General features: G+C 42.1%; 1 protein-coding gene across 2 annotated transcripts in view; it reads right to left on the bottom strand.

Moving 5' to 3' along the window:
• Nucleotides 1–2,742: 2,742 nt before the first annotated feature.
• Nucleotides 2,743–27,931, bottom strand: part of KLHL31 (kelch like family member 31) — a 32,036-nt gene continuing 6,847 nt past the window's right edge. Inside the window, exons 2-4 of one of the 2 annotated variants that reach the window (XM_063916716.1) lie at nt 17,551–17,632; nt 5,780–6,984; nt 2,743–5,062 (exon numbers count right to left, since the gene is read on the bottom strand). In XM_063916716.1, coding sequence (XP_063772786.1) covers nt 4,330–5,062; nt 5,780–6,951 — 1,905 coding nt within the window. In that variant the 5' untranslated portion in view covers nt 6,952–6,984; nt 17,551–17,632 and the 3' untranslated portion in view covers nt 2,743–4,329. The remainder of the gene's footprint in view (nt 5,063–5,779; nt 6,985–17,550; nt 17,633–27,931) is intronic. The other variant, XM_063916715.1, reaches the window with a different exon arrangement.

Raw genomic sequence — 27,931 nt, forward strand, 5'->3', positions numbered from 1 at the left:
TCAATCAATCAATCAATCACCACAAATGTGTATCACAATATTCTATGCCACTGCCCACACACATATGGCTTCATTGTAAGTCATCTGACACGTGAACTCTGACATGCAATACTTATCTTAACTACCTGCATTGCGTCTATGTAGCATGTGTCTTCTTTTTGGCTGATTTTTAAATGGATGCTCTGTTAACCTTATGTGTGGGCAGGGCTCTTTTATTTTTACATCACAATCACTGGACATACTATTAAGCCTTACTCAGCATTTGCCTAATGCTTCTAGCAATTCAAATGTCTCTTAAATAGCCAACATTGGGGGTAATTCAGACCTGATCGTAGCAGCAAATTTGTTAGCAGTTGGGCAAAACCATGTGCACTGCAGGTGTGGCAGATATAACATGTGCAGAGAGTTAGATTTGGGTAGGTTATATTGTTTCTGTGCAGGGTAAATACCGCCTGCTTTATTTTTACACTGCAATTTAGATTTCAGTTTGAACACACCCCACCCAAATCTACTCTCTCTGCACATGTTATATTTGCTCCCCCTGCAGTGCACATGGTTTTGCCCAACTGCTAACAAATTTGCTGCTGTGATCAGGTCTGAATTACCCCCATTCTTCAGTATATGAACATTCATCTAGGGCAGGCCTGGCCAACCTGTGGCTCTCCAGCTGTTGTAAAACTACAATTCTCATCATGCTTTGCCACAGTTTTGCTATTAGGGAATGCTAAAACTGTGGCAGGGCACGCTGGAATGTGTAGTTTCACAACATCTGGAGAGCCACAGGTTGGCCAGGCCTGATCTAGGGCAATCACTACATTCCCACCCTTCTTATTCAACATTCTGTACATGAATAGAGCATTAAAAAAATATATCACATGACACTAAGGGCTAAATGTACTTATCAGCTCTTTTCAAAGCCCCTGCACCTTTAGCAGTTTCAACTTTGGGATTTAAAGAGGCAATAATATCAAATCCAAATCCAAGCATCTATCAAATATTATTGCCCCTTTAAATCCAACTGCTGAAACCACTGAGGTAAATTTAGCCCTAAAAGACTATCTAGGCAATACGTCTTCAATCTAGTTTATGAGAATTTAGAGCCCTTTACGGATTGGCACTATCAAAATAATAACATGATAGCATTCACATTGTTTTGGGATAATTTAGGTTATATGTGCAGTAGCTTAAATAAATAAGTTATTAACAAACTACATCAGACATGGCCACATTCTGTAAAAATAGTAGACTAGTGGTTAGAATTTTATGTTACATTAGTAAACCCTAAGAATAAAACCTGTTTATTTGCCTTGCCATTAATAAAAGTATAGGATGTCCTTTAAGAAGATCCACTATCCATATAGCTATATGTTCTTTGATGCTGTTTGCAATGTACCGTATGTGAACATGTTGTCATCAATTTTGTACCATATTAAGGCCCAGATTTATCAAGCCTTGAAGAGTGATAAATAGCACGGTGATAAAGTACCAACCAATCAGCTCCTGTCATTTTTCAAACACAGCCTGTAACATGGCAGTTAGGAGCTGATTAGTTGGTACTTTATCACCATGCAATTTATCACTCTCCAAGGCTTGATAAATCTGGGCTAAAATCTTTACTTGATATCATGAACACTTATAGGGGTATATTCAATTGAAGTCGAAAGCTGCCGTCTGTCGAAAAGACGTCAGTTTTCGACTTTTTTAGGTCGGAAGGGGTTACAACATACTTGCCTACCTGACCCTCTCCATGAGGGAGAAAATGCTCTGTTCCTGGACTTTCCTGGTAATGTATGATTGCCATCACCTGTGGTGAGCTAGTTAATTGATAAGAAAGGTGTTTCACCACAGGTGATGGCAATCATACATTACCAGGAAAGTCCAGGAACAGAGCATTTTCTCCCTCATGGAGAGGGTCAGGTAGGCAAGTATGGGTTACAACCTATTCAATCTAACCCCAAATTTTTCGACAAGTCGAGGAATTCAACTAGTCGATAAGCACGTGGATCGGCGGAATAGCTGCCGATCCACGTGCTCGTGTCGAAAATGGGGTCAAAACCGATAGGTTTTGGCCCCCTTTTCGACCATCGCAATTCGACTTTAAAAAAAAGTCGAAGTGAGATGTGGAGAGCAGCACCGAAGATGAGGAGAGCAGTGCCGGAGAATGTCACAGCTACCGCTCAGAGCAGGGACCTCGCTTGCTGGAGCCGGGTGGACGCTGCTGTGAGCGGCGGCTGTGATGCGGGGACTGCCCGTCTGCCCGCGGCTCTCCCCAGTCTCCCCTCCCGCATCTCAATTCGAATTTTTTAAAAGTCGAATTGAGATAGCATTGAATAGCTCAGTTCGGATACATTCCGACAAATGAACGTCAGAATGGATCCAACTTCAATTGAATATATCCCATAATAACATACAAACGTGACTTAAGGGGCCTGTTTATTTTCTGTTGCTACAATTTATCAATAAAATATGGGCAAGGAGTATGTGCATTCATGACCCAGCTAGCCAGTTCTCACATGTGCAATAGATCTGAAAGTACAGCACTGTCTGGACAAAATAAATAAATGTACTGTTAAAAATATTAAAATATATATATTTTTACATTTGTACCATCCTTGTTAAATAGCTTTCACCATGTTTTACATGGAGAAGCTATTGCTGGCAAAACCAGCGTATAGAGTGAAGCCTTATTTTTGCTGGCCACAGGCTTGTTTGCCCTTTAATAAATAGACTCCTTAGTCTCACTTGTTTTTATCAGTAAGATTTTACTTTTATGTGGTTTAAACATGATGCAATAAAAAACAGTTAGGAGTTCATGTAACAGCCTGCTAGTTGAAAACACCCAGTTTAGCCACTGTATTTAAAGCGGCAATAATCTAAAATGAAAAATCAACCTGGTTTTTCTTTTAAATTGTTGCTGCTTTAAAACTAGCCACTAAATCAATGTAAACTTGAAAGTGCTCCAACTCACAGGCTATTACATTTACATCTCAGTATTTGTTTGTGGATGTTGGTACATCTGTCCAATTGTATATCACATTTGCATATAATTCCACTGTCAATTTTATAATCATACAAGGTTGTGTGTGTTATTTATTTCAGTGCCAAGTGAACATTTCACCTGTATATGCTTGTGAATTGCAGTACAGCCTAGCAGCACTGTGCACTAATGTCTGCATTATGGTTGCCTTTTTGAATTCCAAACATTATATTGCTTTGCAAATCATTGGTCATTGACGTGAAGAAGGTAGTTCTACCCAATACAACTGTGTTTACCATTGAGCCTAAAGTGTACATAGTGAACTGTTTTTGGAGCCATTCAGGTTGCAATCATCAATTTCATTACATGGATATTATCCAACGATGCACATAGGAACTGCTTTTAACAGATCTAAAAGCTTTTAAATGAAAGAAACGGTTCCTAAACACAAGCTATAAAATCCAATGGAGAACCACCAACGTGACAAATATGGATTTACTAGTCAACTGTGAAATGACATACCACTCCTGTTAGATTTTTTTCAAATGGTATTTAAACTAGATTTCTAATTGGTTTGCCCTAGTAATAAATCAAATAAAAAAAGTTAAGGGTGTTTATATTTACAATGTTATTAAGCTGGAATTTTCTAACTAAAAATACAGCATTGTTATTTGTTTTGAGTACTCTCTGCAAATGTCTATATGGCGCAACCTCCGGGACTCTGGCTAGGAGTAGAGACCAATGTAGGAAATGTTTTCCTTATGTGATAATGCAGCTTTAAACAGTATTGTACATCCAACAAATGTTATCCAAGCCACAAACCATTATAAATGAATACTTTGTAAATTAAAATATGTTTTAACAAGTAAGTTCATCCATATAACATTCACAGCATACATTTCAAATAAATAGCTATCATTACTATTGTACAGAAAGAATAATCACTTTTCATGCACCATAAAGAACTTACATAACCTTATTAAAATGTTGCCTCTACTGACAGTTTTCATTTCCATGAAATATAGGTCTGTCTTTAATTTATTCTATGTCATATTCTTATTTCTTAAAACAAACCTATAATTTCCAAAGCAATATATAATGCTGTAATTGATACATTCATTGATGGTACACATAATTCCTGCCACTAGTACATACAAACAAGGTATCATTTTCTCCTTGACACTGCTGAGTAATAAAAAATGGATGGGCTAAGACAATTCTTAAATTAAAATTTTTTACAACAGTTACATCAATTTTCTTTTTGTAATATTGGCCTTATGTTTGAGAAGTGATTGTGTTATAGTTGTGGTGCTTTGCTTTTATTTTGTTTGCATTTTATCAATCTTAAGCATTTATATACTGACTGGCACTGAGGACACTGAGCTTGCTCTGGAATCCCGTGTTTTAAAAGTGGGCATGGTGATCGAACAGCAAGATACTCCTACAGTTGCCTCAGGTAATTCATCTTCCTCAGTCCATTCATTAAGATCAGGGTTGTAGCTCTGAATGCACTTCTTGTATTTCTTTTCTACTTCATTCCAGCCACCTACTAGGTAAATTTTGCCATTAAGTGTTGAAGCACCTGCTGTGCTCACTCCACTTTGAAGAGGAGCAACGTAGCTCCATTGACCAGTGTGAGGGTTAAAGCATTCAACTGGGAGGACATCGACCCTCTCACCACGACCACCGAGTTGACTACCACCCATGACGTACACTCGATCACCAAGTGTAATAGAACAATGCCATCCTCTGGGTGTGCTGAGACTCGCTCTATCTTGCCAGCTATCACTAGATGGGTCATATATGCATGCAGAACGAGAGTATGCATTATTTATGTATCCGCCTATGACCAGGATCTTACCATCAATAACTGAGCTGGAATGGCAGCACCTTGCAACCTCCAGTGGTGCTTTCATTTGCCACTGGTTAGTTGAAGGCACATAACACTCAACTGATGCTAGGCACCCTTCAGAATTGCGACCACCAACTGCATAAAGGAGGCCACTGAAAACATTCAGGCTAAAGTGGGTACGTTTCTGGTTCATGTTTGCAAGGTGAATCCATATGTTGAAACGAGGGTCGTACCTAAAAATGCAAAAATACAATATAACTCAACCAATTAATGTAAGAAGTAAACATATACATCAATTATATCAGTACAACATGCAAGTAGGAAAACTGGACATATCATACACACAGAGTTGGACTGGTCCACAGGGGTACAAGGGAAGCCCCTCAGGTGGGCCTCCCTGCCTGGGGGGCCCACCTCCTCCTCTATGGATCAGGTTCCAGACTATGTTCTTGAATTATACATTATATGTTACCTTATACTGCACAGGACTATGGTTTAATGTCTACAGTGCATTGCTGTTATTAATCTGCTACATTATAATGCATGCACTAACAGTATTTACTAAATATATTTATCAAAGGGCACAGCCCATGCATTCTGTAATGGTTAGTTAAACTAATGTGGTGGTTGGCCACACCCCCTCTGGAGTCTGGACACACTCCTTGATATGGGCCCCTACCACTGTGCTCCTCTGGTGGGTCCATTATTCCCCAGTCTGACACTGCATACACAACTGTGTGGTCTATCAAATTGTGAGTGATTAGAGTAGAAACAGGTGGTGAGAACATGAAATGTCTTTAAAAAAGTTGTGACAGCTGTTTTTTTTAATAATGTTATAATTGAAGAAACTCTTGGCTAGGTTATACTCTAGTAAAATATATAACACTACTTTTAAGTAGATACAAAGTAAGAACACATAACAATGTTTACTTATTGGAAGGTTCGGGTACCTGCAGAAATTACTGACTGCATGTTTTGCTTGGTTCCTGGCATCATTCTGGTCTTCACCACCCGCAATGTAAAGAAAGCCATCCATCACTGTGACACATTGATTAAAACTCTTAGCTGGCAGCTCAGCTAATCTTTTCCATCCACTGTCAGGATCCCTGTACAAGATCTCTCTGCTGAGAGATTTTTCTGTCAATGCAGGTCGGCCCCCTACAGTTACAAGGACCCTTGTGCCTCCACGGATTTTTGTTCTTCTTGATTGCAAGGTGTTCTGATTATATGGGAGCAAGTGATAATTCATGGCTTCAACAAGAAGCCTATGACAATCTGTATCCTGCATCATTCTGGGCACGGACTGGACATAGTTGACCAGATCTGGTGCTGAGATAGTGCCAAATCTAATATTGCTCAAGAGGCCGGAGGCATACTTTATTCTCTTTTCATCATAGTCTAACCATTTCATTGCAATCTGGAAAGCAACAATTTCAGAAGGTAACTGTAAGTCGTCATCTATAAGGAGTTCATTTATTTGATCAAAAGTTAGCTTTAGGAACTGATCAGTTTCAGAGAACTCAATGAAGTTGTCCCTGATGAACTTTTGTGCAGATTCTTTCGTGCTTTTAAGTCCATAGGTTTCTGCAATATTAGCTACATACATGCAGTTTTCAACATTGATTTCTTGCATTAAAAAGTCACAGCACATGTTAACAAGGGTTTCAATCTGTAAGTAGATGGCTGAAGATAATGTACTGCCAATTGTGTACAAAGAGAGAGTGATCTTACCAGTATAGGCATAGGTTATTACAGTAGCTAGACCTAAAGGAGATGAATCATTGAGATCAACCCGTTGAGTGGTGGGATCTTTCTTCAGGATGTTATAGAAGTACTCACTGCAAGATGCCATCACAACCTTGTGAGCCATGAATGATTTTGTTTTGGTACCGATGGTGAGGTCACACAGGAAGCTATCTTGTCTCATTCTGCTCAACCCTTCCATGAGGTTGGAGCCATATGAGGAGTCACAGACCTCTGTGGAAATGTAACTAAATCCATTTCCTCCGTCAATCAAGCCACTGATCCCGTTGAGTTTGCTGAGGGGGCTATCTTCTACAATGATTGTCATCTCATTGATGTCTGACTTGTTTTTCTTCACATTCTTCTTCTTTGGTGCCATGACTGCAATGCAAAAATCACAGCCAAGACCGTTCTGTAAAGTAACAAAGATTGGCTATTATAATCAATTATTATGAATCAACACTATCAAAGCCACAATCTAAATGAACAAAATACTGAATTAATATACTTAATACTAATTAGTACCTCACATAATGACATCAATATATAATTATCTAATATAGGTTAGACATGTTTACACTGAGTACGTCGTTCAGTAAATGATCAGCTACATAGCTACGAGTTTTAAAACAATAATTATGCGGAAAATAAAAAAAGGTTAAAATCACATTTCAGGGATGGTCTGATTTTTTCTTCAGCATTGTTTTAGTTACAACCATATTAGATGTGTAAGTACACTTGTTTAAATGGTTTTATGATCTGATAGGTAGAACTATTGAATAATTCCAGCATCAAGATTCTTCTGAGCTTGCAGATTGGTTCCAATTCAGTGTTAGGGGGCTAATTCAGATCTGATTGTATATGTGCAAAATTTTGCACGGCTACGATCATCCACCCTGACATGCGGGGGGACACCCAGCACAGGGCTAGTACTAGTGATGAGCACCGGAAATTTTTCGGGTTTTGTGTTTTGGTTTTGGGTTCGGTTCCGCGGCCGTGTTTTGGGTTCGAACGCGTTTTGGCAAAACCTCACCGAATTTTTTTTGTCGGATTCGGGTGTGTTTTGGATTCGGGTGTTTTTTTCAAAAAACCCTAAAAAACAGCTTAAATCATTGAATTTGGGGGTCATTTTGATCCCAAAGTATTATTAACCTCAATAACCATAATTTCCACTCATTTTCAGTCTATTCTGAACACCTCACACCTCACAATATTATTTTTAGTCCTAAAATTTGCACCGAGGTCGCTGGATGGCTAAGCTAAGCGACCCAAGTGGCCGACACAAACACCTGGCCCATCTAGGAGTGGCACTGCAGTGTCACGCAGGATGGCCCTTCCAAAAAACACTCCCCAAACAGCACATGACGCAAAGAAAAAAAGAGGCGCAATGAGGAAGCTGTGTGAGTAAGCTAAGCGACCCTAGTGGCCGACACAAACACCTGGCCCATCTAGGAGTGGCACTGCAGTGTCACGCATGATGGCCCTTCCAAAAAACACTCCCCAAACAGCACATGACGCAAAGAAAAAAAGAGGCGCAATGAGGTAGCTGTGTGAGTAAGCTAAGCGACCCTAGTGGCCGACACAAACACCTGGCCCATCTAGGAGTGGCACTGCAGAGTCACGCAGGATGGCCCTTCCAAAAAACACTCCCCAAACAGCACATGACGCAAAGAAAAAAAGAGGCGCAATGAGGTAGCTGTGTGAGTAAGCTAAGCGACCCTAATGGCCGACACAAACATCTGGCCCATCTAGGAGTGGCACTGCAGTGTCACGCAGGATGGCCCTTCCAAAAAAAAACCCCCAAACAGCACATGACGCAAAGAAAAATGAAAGAAAAAAGAGGTGCAAGATGGAATTGTCTTTGGGCCCTCCCACCCACCCTTATGTTGTATAAACAGGACATGCACACTTTAACAAACCCATCATTTCAGTGACAGGGTCTGCCACACGACTGTGACTGAAATGACGGGTTGGTTTGGACCCCCACCAAAAAAGAAGCAATTTATCTCTCCTTGCACAAACTGGCTCTACAGAGGCAAGATGTCCACCTCATCATCATCCTCCGATATATCACCGTGTACATCCCCCTCCTCACAGATTATCAATTCGTCCCCACTGGAATCCACCATCTCAGCTCCCTGTGTACTTTGTGGAGGCAATTGCTGCTGGTGAATGTCTCCACGGAGGAATTGATTATAATTCATTTTAATGAACATCATCTTCTCCACATTTTCTGGATGTAACCTCGTACGCCGATTGCTGACAAGGTGAGCGGCGGCACTAAACACTCTTTCGGAGTACACACTTGTGGGAGGGCAACTTAGGTAGAATAAAGCCAGTTTGTGCAAGGGCCTCCAAATTGCCTCTTTTTCCTGCCAGTATAAGTACGGACTGTCTGACGTGCCTACTTGGATGCGGTCACTCATATAATCCTCCACCATTCTTTCAATGGGGAGAGAATCATATGCAGTGACAGTAGACGACATGTCCGTAATCGTTGTCAGGTCCTTCAGTCCGGACCAGATGTCAGCATCAGCAGTCGCTCCAGACTGCCCTGCATCACCGCCAGCGGGTGGGCTCGGAATTCTGAGCCTTTTCCTCGCACCCCCAGTTGCGGGAGAATGTGAAGGAGGAGATGTTGACAGGTCGCGTTCCGCTTGACTTGACAATTTTGTCACCAGCAGTTCTTTGAACCCCAGCAGACTTGTGTCTGCCGGAAAGAGAGATCCAAGGTAGGTTTTAAATCTAGGATCGAGCACGGTGGCCAAAATGTAGTGCTCTGATTTCAACAGATTGACCACCCGTGAATCCTTGTTAAGCGAATTAAGGGCTCCATCCACAAGTCCCACATGCCTAGCGGAATCGCTCTGTGTTAGCTCCTCCTTCAATGTCTCCAGCTTCTTCTGCAAAAGCCTGATTAGGGGAATGACCTGACTCAGGCTGGCAGTGTCTGAACTGACTTCACGTGTGGCAAGTTCAAAAGGTTGCAGAACCTTGCACAACGTTGAAATCATTCTCCACTGCGCTTAAGACAGGTGCATTCCACCTCCTATATCGTGCTCAGTTGTATAGGCTTAAAAGGCCTTTTGCTGCTCCTCCAACCTCTGAAGCATATAGAGGGTTGAATTCCAGATGATGGCAGGGCAGGTTCAGGCGTTTTTGGTGGTGCTCCAGTCTTATGTACGTGGTGCCTGTACGCCGAAAGTGTCCCGCAATTCTTCTGGCCACCGACAGCATCTCTTGCACGCCCCTCTCGTTTTTTAAATAATTCTGCACCACCAAATTCAAGGTATGTGCAAAACATGGGACGTGCTGGAATTTGCCCAGATTTAATGCACACACAATATTGTTGGCGTTGTCCGATGCCACAAATCCACAGGAGAGTCCAATTGGGGTAAGCCATTCTGCGATGATCTTCCTCAGTTGCCGTAAGAGGTTTTTAGCTGTGTGCGTATTCTGGAAAGCGGTGATACAAAGCGTAGCCTGCCTAGGAAAGAGTTGGCGTTTGCGAGATGCTGCTACTGGTGCCGCCGCTGCTGTTCTTGCGGCGGGAGTCCATACATCTACCCAGTGGGCTGTCACAGTCATATAGTCCTGAGCCTGCCCTGCTCCACTTGTCCACATGTCCGTGGTTAAGTGGACATTGGGTACAACTGCATTTTTTAGGACACTGGTGAGTCTTTTTCTGAGGTCTGTGTACATTTTCGGTATCGCCTGCCTAGAGAAATGGAACCTAGATGGTATTTGGTACCGGGGACACAGTACCTCCAACAAGTCTCTAGTTGCCTCTGCAGTAATGATGGATACCGGAACCACGTTTCTCACCGCCCAGGATGCCAAGGCCTCAGTTATCCGCTTTGCAGCAGGATGACTGCTGTGATATTTCATCTTCCTCGCAAAGGACTGTTGGACAGTCAATTGCTTGGTGGAAGTAGTAAAAGTGGTCTTACGAGTACGACTTCCCCTCTGGGATGACCATCGACTCCCAGCAGCAACAACAGCAGCGCCAGCAGCAGTAGGCGTTACACGCAAGGATGCATCGGAGGAATCCCAGGCAGGAGAGGACTAGTCATAATTGCCAGTGACATGGCCTGCAGGACTATTGGCATTCCTGGGGAAGGAGTTAATTGACACTGAGGGAGTTGGTGGGGTGGTTTGCGTGAGCTTGGTTACAAGAGGAAGGGATTTACTGGTCAGTGGACTGCTTCCGCTGTCGCCCAAAGTTTTTGAACTTGTCACTGACTTATGATGAATGCGCTGCAGGTGACGTATAAGGGAGGATGTTCCGAGGTGGTTAACGTCCTTACCCCTACTTATTACAGCTTGACAAAGGCAACACACGGCTTGACAAATGTTGTCCGCATTTCTGTTGAAATACTTCCACACCGAAGAGCTGATTTTTTTGGTATTTTCACCAGGCATGTCAATGGCCCTATTCCTCCCACGGACAACAGGTGTCTCCCCGGGTGCCTGACTTAAACAAACCACCTCACCATCAGAATCCTCCTGGTCAATTTCCTCCCCAGCGCCAGCAACACCCATATCCTCCTCATCCTGGTGTACTTCAACACTGACATCTTCAATCTGACTATCAGGAACTGGACTGCGGGTGCTCCTTCCAGCACTTGCAGGGGACGTGCAAATGGTGGAAGGCGCATGCTCTTCACGTCCAGTGTTGGGAAGGTCAGGCATCGCAAACGACACAATTGGACTCTCCTTGTGGATTTGTGATTTCAAAGAACGCACAGTTCTTTGCTGTGCTTTTGCCAGCTTGAGTCTTTTCATTTTTCTAGCGAGAGGCTGAGTGCTTCCATCCTCATGTGAAGCTGAACCACTAGCCATGAACATAGGCCAGGGCCTCAGCCGTTCCTTGCCACTCCGTGTGGTAAATGGCATATTGGCAAGTTTACGCTTCTCCTCCGACAATTTTATTTTAGATTTTGGAGTCCTTTTTTTACTGATATTTGGTGTTTTGGATTTTACATGCTCTGTACTATGACATTGGGCATCGGCCTTGGCAGACGACGTTGCTGGCATTTCATCGTCTCGGCCATGACTAGTGGCAGCAGCTTCAGCACGAGGTGGAAGTCGATCTTGATCTTTCCCTATTTTTGGAACCTCAACATTTTTGTTCTCCATATTTTAATAGGCACAACTAAAAGGCACCTCAGGTAAACAATGGAGATGGATGGATACTAGTATACTTATGGATGGACGAGCGACTGCCGACACAGAGGTAGCTACAGCCGTGGACTACCGTACTGCGTCTGCTGCTAATATAGACTGGATGATAATGATATAAAAAATATATATATATATCACTACTGCAGCCGGACAGGTATATATTATATAATGACGGACCTGCTGGACACTGTCAGCTCAGCACTGCAGACTCCTAAAGTAAGCTACTAGTATCAAGAAGATAGAAAAAAAAAAACACCACGGGTAGGTGGTATACAATTATGGATGGACGAGCGACTGCCGACACAGAGGTAGCTATAGCCGTGGACTACCGTACTGCGTCTGCTGCTAATATAGACTGGATGATAATGAGATATAAAATATATATATATCACTACTGCAGCCGGACAGGTATATATTATATAATGACGGACCTGCTAGACACTGTCAGCTCAGCACTGCAGACTCCTAAAGTAAGCTACTAGTAGTATCATGAAGATAGAAAAAAAAAAAACACCACAGGTAGGTGGTATACAATTATGGATGGACGAGCGACTGCCGACACAGAGGTAGCTACAGCCATGGACTACCGTACTGCGTCTGCTGCTAATATAGACTGGATGATAATGAGATATAAAATATATATATATCACTACTGCAGCCGGACAGGTATATATTATATAATGACGGACCTGCTGGACACTGTCAGCTCAGCACTGCAGGCTCCTAAAGTAAGCTACTAGTATCAAGAAGATAGAAGAAAAAAAAAACACCACGGGTAGGTGGTATACAATTATGGATGGACGAGCGACTGCCGACACAGAGGTAGCTACAGCCGTGGACTACCGTACTGCGTCTGCTGCTAATATAGACTGGATGATAATGATATAAAAAATATATATATATCACTACTGCAGCCGGACAGGTATATATTATATAATGACGGACCTGCTGGACACTGTCAGCTCAGCACTGCAGACTCCTAAAGTAAGCTACTAGTATCAAGAAGATAGAAAAGAAAAAAAAACACCACGGGTAGGTGGTATACAATTATGGATGGACGAGCGACTGCCGACACAGAGGTAGCTACAGCCGTGGACTACCGTACTGCGTCTGCTGCAGTGCTAATATAGACTGGATGATAATGATATAAAAAATATCACTACTGCAGCCGGACAGGTATATATTATATAATGACGGACCTGCTGGACACTGTCAGCAGAATGCGTTTATAGAATAAAAACACCACACGACGAGTGTTTAACTTTTTCAGGCAGACAATCACAATATACTGGTGGTCAGTGGTCACTGGTCAGTCACACTGGCAGTGGCACTCTGGCAGCAAAAGTGTGCACTGTTAAAATATGTACTCCTGCTATAACTGCTCCCCAGTCTCCCCCACAATTAAGCTGTGTGAGCAGTGAGCACTCAGCACAGTCAGATATACAGTATTACATAGATGATGCAGCACACTGAGGGCACACTGAGGCTGAGCACAGATATGGTATGTGACTGTGTCACACTGTGTATCGTTTTTTTTCAGGCAGAGAACGGATTAATTAAACTGGTGGTCACTGGTCACACTATCAGCAAGTAGTACTCCTAATATGCTCCCCAAAATTAGTAAATCAAGTGTCTCTACTACTCTCTAGTCTACTCTAAACGGAGAGGACGCCAGCCACGTCCTCTCCCTATCAATCTCAATGCACGTGTGAAAATGGCGGCGACGCGCGGCTCCTTATATAGAATCCAAATCTCGCGATAGAATCCGAGCCTCGCGAGAATCCGACAGCGGGATGATGACGTTCGGGCGCGCTCGGGTTAACCGAGCAAGGCGGGAAGATCCGAGTCTGCCTCGGACCCGTGTAAAAAGCGTGAAGTTCGGGGGGGTTCGGTTTCCGAGAAACCGAACCCGCTCATCACTAGCTAGTACGCCCTGCATGTCTGGCCCTCATGCCGCCACATGGGTGTGAAAGCATCGCACGGCGGTGATACTAGCGCACCCGGCGAGTAAGTCCCTACCTGCGCAGCATTGCTGTACTGTTAGGCGACTTCTCACTGCGTCCCGGGTCGCAGGTGCTATTTGTGACATCAAGCAGCTGCCGCGGCCCGCCTCCCACGCGGTCCGGGCATGCCTGCGTTGCCCGGACCACGCCCACAAAATGTCAGTCTAAAGCCACCGGCCCTTCCCCTCCTGCCCAGCGAATGCTTCTGCCTGTCAATTAGGCAGAGGCGATCGCTGGGCTGAGATGCCGATCGTATCTCTGGCATGCACATGCACACTGCGGCGCATGCGCAGTTCAGGCCTGATCACCCGCTTTGCGAAAATGTACAGAAGCGATCAGGTCTGAACTAGTCCCCAGGTGCAAATCAAAAAGAGGAGCAAACAAGGAGAAATTTTGTCCTGGAACAAATAATGTTGCAATGCAATGGATGTAAAAGCATTTATTTCATTTTATTTTATTGCATGCAGAGAAAATACTGTCTGCTTTTGCATGTAAAAAAAACTAATATTGTGTAGCTTTGTTTTTACACTGAAATTTAGAATTAAGGTAGAAAACACTTCTTCCAATCTCTCTGCACATTTCCATCTGTCCAACCTACATTGCTACATGGTTTTACCAGTGTGCGAATTGGTTTATATTTTTTGCTACTTCTTATTTGCTCCTACAGTAACTCTGAATCAGGACCAATATATTTAATTCGAAATGCCAGATGCAAAGCATAATGCTAATACATTAACAGAATCTGTGAGTATAAACAAATGAATTATAATAAACATGTAAACATCTATATAGTATATAGGTTCTATATTTTTAAAGCCCGCTATAAAAGTTCTCTTTCAATGTCTACAGTATGGCCCTCATTCCGAGTTGATCGGTCGCAAGGCGAATTTAGCAGAGTTACACACGCTTAGTCTACGCCTACTGGGAGTGTATCTTAGCATCTTAAAAGTGCGAACGAAGTTTACGCAATATTGCGAACAAAAAACACTTAGCAGTTTTAGAGTAGCTCCAGACTTACTCTGCCTGTGCGATCAGTTCAGTGCTTGTCGTTCCTGGTTTGACGTCACAAACACTCCCAGCGTTCGCCCAGACACTCCCCCGTTTCTCCGGCCACTCCTGCGTTTTTTCCGGAAACGGTAGCGTTTTCAGCCACACGCCCATAAAACGCCGTGTTTCCGCCCAGTAACACCCATTTCCTGTCAATCACACTACGTTCGCCGGTGCGAACAAAAAGCCGTGAGTAAAAATCCTTTCTTCATAGCAGAATTACTTAGCGCAGTCGCAGTGCGAACATTGCGCATGCGCTCTAAGCTGATTTTCACTGCGATGCGAAAAAAAAGAACGAGCGAACGACTCGGAATGAGGGCCTATGTTAGGAACATGCTGCCACTAAATTAATATATGGTGTTCTTTTTAATCTTAATGTGAACCAGTCACCATCAGTTTGTAGTTATACATTCTTGTAATGACCATCTTTTTATTCTAAGTTACTTTGTGGTTTTTGTTTTTTTAACTCTGTATACTTATTTTCAGAAGTTTGCCAGAAGTATCACTTATTAGGCCACTTATTAGGCAATACAGAAGGGAGTGGTTATACTGTACATAAAACAGAGACATGCAAAGTAGATAAAATAAATGCAGACAGGAAAATAAAGGGTAGAAAAAAACATGCTTATAAGAGATCTTATATTCTAATTGGAAGAGGACACAGCTTAAACAAGAGGACCGAGTGCGGAGAGTAAATAATAGGACAGTTGTGTCGGTGCATTAATATGGGTAGTATAGGTGTTAGTGGGGTGAGCTCTAAAGAAGAGATTTGTTGTCAGAGGCCATTTAAACTTTTGATGGCTGATTCGACTGTCTGGTTGGACATGGTCATTCATTCCAAAGGAGGATAGCAGTACAGAAGAAGTCTTGTAGGTGGGAGAGAAAGGTGGTTACCAAAGATAGGATGATATACAGATCAGAGGTAGTTTGAGATAAGATGTGAGATGTATGAATGGGTGGCGTTGCTGAGGGTTTTGTGGATAAAGGTTAGTAATTTGGATTCTGGAGGATATGTGTAGCCAGTGTAGGAATTTGCAGAGCGAAGTGAAGCAGGGAAAAGGGACGTGGGGTAATCTAAATGATTCAGGAGGCACTGGTTAGCACAAGAGACAGATTTTAATAAAATATATGAGCCAAAGGGTGCATGTGGGCATTATACACAGGTGCAGCAGTATAAACGCCTGGATATTTGGTGAGTTTTGATCAGAGATCAAAAAAGATAAGCAAGGGAGGCGCTGCCTCACCCGCCATAAACTTTTTACTCCAGAGATTTGACTATAAAAATGATTAGAATAATGCAAAGAAGATATTTCTAAGAAATTCTTTGTATTTTTCATATACTTTATACAGTCAAAACTCTGGCACAAACGTTAGTATGACAGAAAAGGCTCTGCCTTACCTGCCTCATCCCACCGCCCGTCACTGGAGAAGAGATGTCTTGTTACAGCATTTATGATGAATTGAAGTTATGATAGATGGTGAAGGTATGCCAGAGGGGGGGATATTGCAGTAATCAAAGAGATAGGCGATGAGACGGGAAATAATGTAACAGGAAATAATAGTTTCAGCTCAGTTGGATAAGAAAACAACATATAATGGCAATATTTATAAGGTTGATGGAACAGGCCAAGGAGACTGGATATGAGGGATAAAGCAGAGAGCCGAGTCAAGTTTGGCACCAAGGCAGCGGGCTTGGGAGGCTGAAACAATTCTGATGTCAATGATGGTGAGGGAAGTTTTAGGAGAGGTGGGAAGATAATAATCTCTGTTTGGGACATGATAATTTTTAGGTACAATTGGGACATTCGAGTGGTGATAGCAGAGACAGAGAGTCAGTTAAAAAAGATTCAAAGTTCTGTAGAGATGTATGCCAGCAATGATGATAATAGGCAATGTTGTTAAAGAATATTAGCTGTCAAGGATGTTTTCTGAATTGTCCTCATGTATGTATGACACCAAAAACATTACTAGAATTGCAGTGTGCACAGCTTTTAAACCAATTATCAATTAATTGTTATAAATATTTTGTACAGTTCAAATCTGCAGACAAGTGGGTTTTATGCATTTCAGGATACACTTTAGCAAATGACTGTAGATAAATAGGGTTTTCATTTGATCATCCAGTGTGTCCCAGATGATGATCAGTGGGGTCTGGCACTACAGTATAACTGTTTGTTACGTAACTAAAGGCTGGAATTCAAGCAGAGTCCTCTGGTTTCATGTCGCAAAAGCCAAACTTGCGGGTGCTATATTATTATCCAAAACATTTATGTACAATATGTGGCAAATGATTGAGATAATCCATAAACTTAGTTACTTACTCTCCCAGAATGTCTGTGAGACTGCCAAATTTACCCTTGGCTTCCTAAGAGAGAAGCTCACCTCCCGGAATGCATCTACTTCCCTTGTAAAGTGTGGGCATGAAGATGTTATTAATGGGAATGGCATCATTTAGCCTTGCCCTAGTTGAATGATGATGTAAATCTCCCCTTCCTAGGTCTACTAGAGGAGAATATCCCAAAGCATAAGCATGGCTATAAAGTATGATGTACTGTAGCTCGGTTAGAAGACTTCAACACTGAACATTTACATGACTATTGGACAAATATTGAGCCAGGGATTTTCTCAGATATACCAGCCAATATGACAGTTTTAAATATGTTTTCCTCCTTCTAGCTGTTTGTATTTCTTAGTAAAACAAAGGGATATGATGGATTTTCTAGAAAGAAAAGAGATTTGCACACCTGAATTGATGGATATGATGTTAGTTTGCTTCAATATGTACAACATGAGCGGAGTCATGCTTACTCCATATATTCCAGGTATCTATAACCAACATCAAATAGACATGTCTTAGTAGAAAGCACTGCAAGCATAATTCCAAAGTTGCAAAAATGAGGTATTACAATGTAAGTGCTGCTTTGTACCATCCTACACGAATTGTTGCAAGAGTTTACAGTTTGTTTGTTTGAATGTTTTTTCAATCGATAGAGCTATTTAACAAGTTCCAAAAATCAAATAGATTAAAACCAGGTGAAATGGAGTCTTGAAGTCAGCCAGCCACAGAACCTGTGTAATTAATATGTGTCCAGAATTAAAGGGATGTGGTGGTAACCCTACTCCCATCCCTTGCACCCCCAGCACCTACACCCTGATTGTGAGTGGGCCACTCTGAAAAGTATGGGAGATTTAGGGGGCCGAATATTTGAGTGTAATATAACACAAGTAAAGTTTAAAATGTACACATGTGCCATCAGAGTCACATCTGCCTCTTTCTATGCCATCAGATCCCTCCTCCGCAGGATGCCAGCATTTGTCACACATGTCCCCATGCTCACCAGCTACTGACAGTAGTGCCCCTTATTTCACATTATGCCACACAGTATGAGCTGAAATTCACAGAGTGTACTCAACTGAGGAGCAGCCAGGAAGAGAAGGGAGGGCTGGGCTGACACACACAGCCCACTCTGAGCCTGATGGGAGGGGCCGACCACGGGCAGACACTGTGAAGCAGTGCCCTGGCTGCTGGGTCATCTGCTTCACTGCTGCTCATCTGTTTTTTCCCCACACTGCACTTCTGCGCATTAAACTGATCGGCACACTCAGCGAGGGGGGGAGCGACTGGTCATTAGGGGGTGCCTGTATGCAAGAGGCATCCCCTGTGTGCTCGCCTATGCTTACCCATAAGCTGGTTACTCCACTTCTCTGCTTGTCCTGACAGAAGTTCTTTTATAATTTGCCCCAAACTTAACAGGCACATTGTATGAAGGTTCAAAATGTATCTAATACGAATATCAAAAATTCTGGTAATATTTATAAAATTTAAATTAGTGAATTAAGTATGTATAGTTTTCAGAACACCCCAGTGCCTGGGTAACCTTAATATGGCCCTGCAGGCATGGGAGTACAGTATGATTATTATTATTATTATTATTATTAATAATATTATTATTATTATTACCAGTTTCTTATATACTGCAGCAAATTCCATTGCGCTTTAAAATTGGAAACAACAGTGATAGATCAAAACTGGGTAAAATCAGAGAGGCATAGAGGTAGGAAGGCCCTGCTCACAAGCTTACAATCTATACGGAAACAGGCATTGATACACAAGGATAGGTGCTATCTATAGCAGAATGGTCCAGCCAGATTGCAAAGTTTCTTAGTCGGTTGTATGATGTGGTCACACAGCAATGTTGGCCAGGGGTTAGGTGGATGCAAAAGTGCAAAAAGAAAAGAAAAAAGTGAGGATGTATGTACTGTACAGAGGGGATGTAATTAGGAAAGCTTATGAAGGTTATGTGGGTGGTTCAGATAAGCCTGGCTGAAGAGATGAGTTTTCAGGGAACACTTGAAGATTTGGAGACTGGAGGAGAGTCTTATTGTGCGAGGAACAGCACTCCACAGAGTGGGTGCAGCCCAAAGAAAGTCCTGCAATAGTGAATGAGAGCGCATGCATGTGGATGAGAGACATAGATCTCATGCAGCGCGGAGAGATTGGGTTGGGAGATATTTTGAGGTAAGCGTAGAGATGTACGCTGGTGAAGTTTGGTGAATGGCCTTGTGTGTAAGTAAAAATATTTTATATTGAATACAGTAGAAGACAGGTGACCAATGGAGAGACTGACAGAGAGGATCAGCAGACAATGAACGTTTAGCGAAGAAATGTATTATTATATTATTTTTTTATATATTATAAGATAATTATAAGTATATGTGATGGCCTGCGAGTTAAAGGCAGGTGCAAGTTGTTGGTAATTAAGCCTCTAGATTTATTTGGCTTCAAAACAAATTGCCCTTTTAAATATAGCAGCAATATTGATGACTTCTTGCGGCTCCATGCAACTCAGGCTTTTACATATACCCCATGGTCTCCTTACTTGTGTACTGCTCCCTGGTCGGCAGGACAGAAATGAGTAGTAGGCAGATCATGCTTATGTGGCAGACAGCGACACTTTCTGCTTATTCTTATGGTCAGACTATGAGGATGCCTAGTTTGTTATAATGGGTCAGCAAACTTGATATGGTGGAGTGTGCAGAATAAAGCTGCAAGTGTGGGAGACTAAATAAATCATGACATGTAAATCGTCATGTTAGCATTATAACAAAGAAAACCAGATTTTACACATTAACCCATAAACCAAGAAAATAACATATTGTGAATGGTAACTGATTATCCCTAGTGACAGAGGACCTATAAATGTGTAATGAATACATTAGCAACCTACTGTAGGACATGAAGAGGCCAGACATTGGTTTTCATTAAGGTGTGCCTCTGACACATTTATATTTATTTCATGACTGCAGCTTCAGCAAGAGGTGTAGAGGTTACACTCCAGCTGTCCACTACCATATAATATTACTATTTATATGCCACAGCAGGGAATGTATTACACCCATGATATCCATGTATAGCTGTGAAATGAGGTCAGCATATACAGAACAGTAAGTGATCACATTTATAACCCTGTACTCTTGATAAAAAGCAATATAATAAATTAAAATGAAAAGAACTGCTCCAAGTTCATGATTTGTATAGCCACGTAGTGACCTTTGCAATGTGCTTATAAAGAATAGAAGCTTTTCTGTACCTAATTGATAAGGCTTCATTGCTGCGCAGCTACAATTAGTATGTGGCAAATGTAGATCAGTACCTCTATAATTGTCACTATGCATAAAGTGATTGTGACTGCTGAAGTTCAAAACTGTATCGATCGCCTCTCAATTGATGTTCTTAACTTGACTTCCATCAAATAAATATAAACAATCATTCAATTCAGAGATTAAATTTAGAGTGTATTTTTTAATTAATCCAATTCACGAAGAATTGATCCTATGTATCTCATGGGAAATGAGCAAAGCTGACTGTCTACGTCAGAGGTTCTCAAACTCGGTCCTCGGGGGCACACACAGTGCATGTTTTGCTGGTCTCCTCACAGAATCGCAAGTGAAATAATTAGCTCCACCTGTGGACCTTTTAAAATGTGTCAGTGAGTAATTAATACACCTGTGCACCTGCTGGGTTACCTGCAAAACATGCACTGTGTGTGCCCCCGAGGACCGAGTTTGAGAACCTCTGGTCTACGTCATCTACCAAATTTTAGAATGAGTTAAGTTCCAGCACTATATTTACTTATTACTGTATTTATGCATTTATTTATAACTTTATATATGTTACTTGCTTAGTTTAAAACCCAGGTTTTTTTATTCAACAAACATACAAGGCTGTTTCTTGAAAATTGGCACTCGCTATGCCACCACCATGGGTACACACTACTGCAATCATACTCCAGGAACGTGAGGCCCGGCAGCCACTCCCAACCACTTATCAGACACAGTAGTCAGGAATGTACAGTAAATGTAACAGAAGGCAATTTTGGTGTTATAGATTCGGTGCTGTGTCTTTGGATGTAGCACTCGGATCTGCAATGCCAGCAGGAGGCATCTGTTTTCTTCAGACGTCTCTTACAGTATACAATCATAAAGAAAAAGACAAAGGAGTCAGTTTATATACCGTAGGGTGCACTCATGTACATTGTTTCTAAAAAAAATAAAAAAAATAAACATTTCTAAAACCAAGTTTTATAAGATACAGTATGCTTTAAAATTAAGGTGTCAGAGTTCATATATTATAAGTAATATGATATGTATTGCTTGTGTTCCCAATTGCAAAAATATTTCAGTATACATTTAATAGGGCTAGTAAAACAAAATATTAAAAAGACAGAAAAGAAATAGTGTGATAAGAAGAAATTAAAAATAATGTGTTTAATTAAAAGAATGCTGAGTACTGTTTTTATTCATAAATACATTTGAATGATTGTGTGTGTGTGTGTGTGTGTGTGTGAGAGAGAGAGAGAGAGAGAGAGAGAGAGAGCTATTTCTATCAGAGAACATTATCAAATATTATACACAATGTTACTATTTGTTGAAGCTCTGCTAATGTAATAAATTGTTGCAAGTAGCTAGTAGTGTCAGACAGTACAGTTGCAGGCAAATCCCTTCATCGGACTGAATCAGCGCATCAATAACGAGATGAGGTGCCATTGCCAGCATTTAAACGCCATGGCAACGGCAATTTACACCCTTCACCGGCAATTGAATTCTCCCACATAAGTCACTGATTTCAAGATGTGTTTTACAGTACAATCATATGAGTACTCTTATTATCACATATATATATAAATATTAAATATATATATATATATATATATATATATAGAGAGAGAGAGAGAGAGAGAGAGAGGGGAGGAGAATCCTTTTGGTCCACACTCATGTTATGGCAAATCACTTGCTGGGGTGCCATCCAATGAGGGAAACCCAGTGGTCACCACTCCAATATAATCATGGCCACAACTAGGGGGGGGGGGGGGCTAAGGGGGCATGCGCTACGGGTGCAGAATCTGAGAGGGTGCAGGGATGGGTACTCTGCCTCCCCTCCTTCCACTCAGCCCTAAGGGGCTAACTTCTGCCGGGTCCAAGAACCCTTGCTGCAGGTACACGCTCCCCAGCACCACCAATGAAACTTCCCCCTCCCTGGCAACTGGAATGCTAATGAATATGGAAGGGGCGGTGACCATAGACTCTCAAGCTGCCCCTTTCATTTCCCAAGCGCTGGCCCATGACCGCTCACACACTCTTGTGCCTGTGTAAGTGATGTAAGCAGCAGCAGCAGCAGCCGATAATTAGTCTGGGCACTGAGGTGAGGTCTCTATATGACAATAAACAAAATACTTTTTTTTTCCACCTCACCTATGATGCATAACCTGATGAAAAGGCCGTAGAGCCGTGAAACGTTGTTTGTTGCACCATGGAAACATTTTTTTGAATACAGTTTGACTTTATTTAAGTAATCCTCCTTGGGTCCTGTGATAGGACCTCAATTGATGAAAAATAGGCGGCACTCCAAGGACTTAAATAAAGTCAAACTGTATTCAGATTTTTTTTTCCATGGTGCAAAAAACAACGTTTCACGGCTCTACGGCCTTTTCATCTGGTTATGCATCATAGGTGAGGTAAAAAACAATAAACAAAATACTTCGTTTTTTGCACTGGGGTCCACGTGCAAACAGCCTTCTCTTCCCCTGTTTTCTAGCAGGTGGCAATGTGGTACTTAGAAGAATTAGCTGGCCGGCTAGTGACTAATGTAACAGACGGTATGCTCTCCCCTGATCCTGACCTCCACAGGGTCAGGATCAGAGGAGTGAACCCCAGTGCTAAGGAGGAATAAGGAGTGCGATCTAATACCATTGTGCCTTTTTAACATACTAACAACAATAGGACTGTCTATATTGAACGTGTTGCATATTGCAGGGACGCCTGCACTGTGTTACAAAAAGCTGACAGGTAAACACACATACATACATACATACATACATACTGTACATACACAAGCACACACACAAACCCATATATGCATATGTTTAAACAGCGGCAACAGCACCCTATCTCACACCCTTTGCTCGCCCAGCCAAGTGCCAGATTCAAACAAATAAAAACAAAAAATGCAAGACTGCGCTTCACATTTAGGTATGGACATTTATTGCACAATACAACATATATTAAAAGTTACAACACCGGCCGGTATCTCAAAAAATCAAGTAATAAAACACAATATTAGTTAATTAGCAACAAACCTGACTATTAAACTTCATATGCACATATAACCAATATGATACTCCTTAATTTTACCATTAGTAACTGGTATCCTTAATATATAATGCATGCGTGTTAATATAACAGTTCAGCCATATAGGTAAACATGCAGGGGTTAATGGATGTATTAGTCTCTTATTAGAGCTTGTAACTCTGTATATATTGGGGGACATTCTGAGTTGATCGCTCGCTAGCAGTTTTTAGCAGCCATGCAAACGCTATGCCGCCTCCTACTGGGAGTGTATTTTAGCTTAGCAGAAGTGCGAACGAAAGAATCGCAGAGCGCCTACAAAGTTATTTTGTGCAGTTTTAGAGTAGCTCCAAACCTACTCCTAGCTTGCGATCACTTCAGACTGTTCAGTTCCTGTTTTGATGTCACAAACACGCCCTGCGTTTGTCCAGCCACGCCTGCGTTTTTCCTGGCACGCCTGCGTTTTTTCGAACACTCCTTGAAAACGGTCAGTTGACACCCAGAAACGCCCACTTCATGTCAATCACTCTGCGGTCAGCAGTGCGACTGAAAAGCGTTGCTACACCTTGTGCGAAACCACATCTTTCTTTGTACGTTAACGTCGCGCGTGCGCATTGCGCCCCATACGCATGCGCAGAAGTGCTGTTTTTTTGCCTCATCGCTGCCCAGCGAATGAAAGTAGGTAGCGATCAACTCGGAATGACCCCCATTGTCCAGATGTCAGATTTTTGTATAACAGTGCAGGCGTCCCTGCAATATGCAACAAGTTCAATATAGACAGTCCCAAGGGCAAACGCAGGATTTAGCGAGGGGGGCTTCCGTGGTTGGGTGTGTATGTATATGCGCAGGTATGTGTAATAAATATATATATATATATATATATATATATACACACACACACACACAAACATACATAATATATATGTACAGAAGCAGGACGGCACTCATAGAGACTGGTAAACCATAGAAAATTAGCACAGGACACTGAAGCTGTTTGTCAACGTTTCAGAGTTAGACTCCTTTAAAAGAGTCTAACTCTGAAACGTTGACATACAGCTACAGCGTTCTGTGCTGATTTTCTATGGTTTACCAGTCTCTGTGAGTGCCGTCCTGCTTCCATACATATTATCTGAATCTGACGGGCACCGGAGCATGTTGTGCGGTACTAGTAAGGAGTGCCATTCATCATTTGCAGATATATATATATATATATATATATATTTGTGTGGTCGCCTGGCACTCTGGATGATAAAAAGCAAAGATGCAGGGGTGCCCTCCTGAAATTAATATATATAACTGGTAATCCTCCTTGGGTCCTATGATAGGACCGCTATTGAAGGAAAATAGGCGGCACTCCACGGACTTAAATAAAGTCAAACTGTATTTAAAAAAGATTTCTCATGGTGCAAAAAACAACGTTTCAAGGCTCTACGGCCTTTTCATCAGGTTATGCATCTTAGGTGAGGTGAAAAAAAAAAGTATTTTGTTTATTGTTTTTCACCTCACCTATGATGCATAACCAGATGACAAGGCCGTAGAGCTATGAAACGTTGTTTTTTGCACCATGGAAAAAATTTTTTGAATACAGTTTGACTTTATTTAAGTCCTTGGAGTGCCGCCTATTTTTCTTCAATAGAGGTCCTATCACAGGACCCAAGGAGGATTACCAGTTATATATATATATATATATATATATATATATAAAACACAATTATATATACATGCACAAACTCACACATGTAAATACACATACATACATACATACATACTGTACATACACAAGCACTCACACACTACAGCTCCCTGTCCGCGATCGCTGCTTTTTCTGAGTCTCAAAACATTTTTTGGGGGTCATCAGGGGCGTTTCCAGGTACTCTGAAACCCCTCCTGCGTGCGCCACTGAGTCCTACTGTTGTCAGTATGTTAAAAAGGGACAATGGTATTGGATTGCACCCCTTTTTCCCCCTTAGCACTGGGGTCCACGTGCAAACAGCCTTCTCTTCCCCCATTTTCTAGCAGGTGGCAATGTGGTGCTTAGAAGAATTAGCTGGCCGGATAGTGACTAATGTAACAAACGGTATGCTCTCCTCTGATCCTGACCTCCACAGGGTCAGGATCAGAGGAGTGAACCCCAGTGCTAAGGAGGAATAAGGAGTGCGATCTAATACCATTGTGCCTTTTTAACATACTAACAACAATAGGACTGTCTATATTGAACTTGTTGCATATTGCAGGGACGCCTGCACTGTGTTACAAAAAGCTGACAGGTGGACAATGGGGGTCATTCTGACCCATTCGCACGCTGCAGTTTGTTGAATGGGTCGGAACTGCGCATGCACGGTGTTGCCCGGTGATGACTGTCGCTGGACAGCGACCCCGTCACCGGAAAAAGTGATCGCAGCAGCGATCACAAGAAGACTGACAGGCGGGAGGCGTTCTGGGGCATCAACTGACAGTTTTCAAGGCCTTGGTCTGAAAAAGCCAATTGAAAATATAATGGAAAGCGGCACCTACTAAAGTGCCGCTTTCATACAGGGACATGCTTTCAACCCATGAACGCTATGAGCCCAGTGCTGGCTGTTGCTCAGGAAGGGGGGACCCCTCTTAAATTTTTGGGGTCCCCACTTTCTGAGGAATGCCAACCCTGGGCTGACTGGTTTGGGGGGTGTTAATGTTATGGCAGGGGGACCCCATACTGAGTGTCTCCCCAGCTTTGGCATTATCCCCCTGGCTGGTTCAGCCCGGTGCTGGTTTTAGTGATGCAAGGGGGACTCTACGTTTTTTTTTTCGGGGGGGGGGGGGGGGGGGGGGCGGTTGGGTAGCAGCAAGTGCCTCCCCAGCCACTGACCTCACTGCACGTCACTGATGGCTGAACTGTTATATTAACATGCATGCATTATATATTAAGGATACCAGTTGCTAATGGTAAAATTAAGGAGTATCAGATTGGTTATATGTGCATATGAAGTTTAATAGTCAGGTCTGTTGCTAATTAACTAATATTGTGTTTTATTAGTTGATTTTTTGAGATACCGGCCGGTGTTGTAACTTTTAATATATGTTGTATTGTGCAATAAATGTCCATACCTAAATGTGAAGCGCAGTCCTGCATTTTTTGTTTTTATTTGTTTGAATCTGGCACTTGGCTGGGCGAGCAAAGGGTGTGAGATAGGGTGCTGTTGCCGCTGTTTAAACATGTGCATATATGGGTCCCAATTTATATTTAGGCAGAATAGACCTTATTGTTATTTTATAATCAAAACATATAGACCGAAATGTCACCTTCAAATAACAGGGGCAAATAGAGCAACCTATAATTAGTTTGCTTTTAAGCTTTCTTTGTATTAAATGCATACTTGCCTACATGACCCTCTCCATGAGGGAGAAAATGCTTTCCTGGTAATGTGTGATTGCCATCACCTGTAGCGAAACGCCTTTCTTATCAATTAACTAGCTCACCACAGGTGATGGCAATCATACATTACCAGGAAAGTCCAGGAACAGAGCATTTTCTCCCTCATGGAGAGGGTCAGGTAGGCAAGTATGATTAAATGCTAATTTTTACATGCATGGGCGTAATACAAAAATACGCAGTATAACAGACAAGAAAGCTTGACAATTATAAACTTGCTTGGGAGTGATTTGTGAACTTTCAGTTTAATGAATCTGGTGATTTGTATTCTGAGCACTGAAAAAAAAACACTTAGCTCTGGCAACTTGTATTTGAAAGTCACGCTTATCTTTTCTGCCAGTTTTCCAGTGATTCTACCTTTAATCTAGCAATTTGCAACACAGCCGAAAAAAATCTCTGAGAATCGGCAACTTGTACAAATTGCAGTACATTACATTTCCAGTTACGACAGAAACAGCTAGGGATTGTCAAAAATCGCTATCAGGCACAGCGCTTCCCACCCGCACACTGGTGCGCTACTCTGCAGAGGTCCAGTGTGCTAGCTGGCTGTCTGTCTCCCTGGATCCGGTGCTGTTCTATGAACCCCCATTCTGTGAACATCCGTTGTTCTCCCACCTTCCTGGACATTAAGTGCCACCATGTTGACAGGGATCAGCTGATCACTGATCCACCGACTAGAGCTCTGACTGGGTCAGCTGATTATCTCCACCAGTCACAGTGCAGCATGGGGGATATAAGGTCTGACTCTGTCCTTTGCAAAATACCTTGAACTACATTGCTTATTAGAGCTACATCTCCTGGCTCCGGTCCTCAGTGTCTTGCTGTTTTAACAGCATTCCGGTTTCTCAGTCTGTACTTTTGTCTTAGCCAACTCTCTCTGAATTAACTCATTCAGCCTATACTACCAAACAGGTGTGAACATTCAGTGATTTCTGCAGTTTCCCAGTGCTTATTACTTACTTGCTTCAGCATATAACCAGCTGAAGCATTCCATCTCCGCTAAAGATTCTCTGGGTTTAGACCTCTCCTGTCAGTTGTCTATAGTTCCCTCTTGCACTGTCTAAAACAATTTGGTTCTGTTTTATAA

This window comes from Pseudophryne corroboree, chromosome 4 (assembly GCF_028390025.1).
Source record: "Pseudophryne corroboree isolate aPseCor3 chromosome 4, aPseCor3.hap2, whole genome shotgun sequence".
Classification (NCBI taxonomy): domain Eukaryota; kingdom Metazoa; phylum Chordata; class Amphibia; order Anura; family Myobatrachidae; genus Pseudophryne; species Pseudophryne corroboree.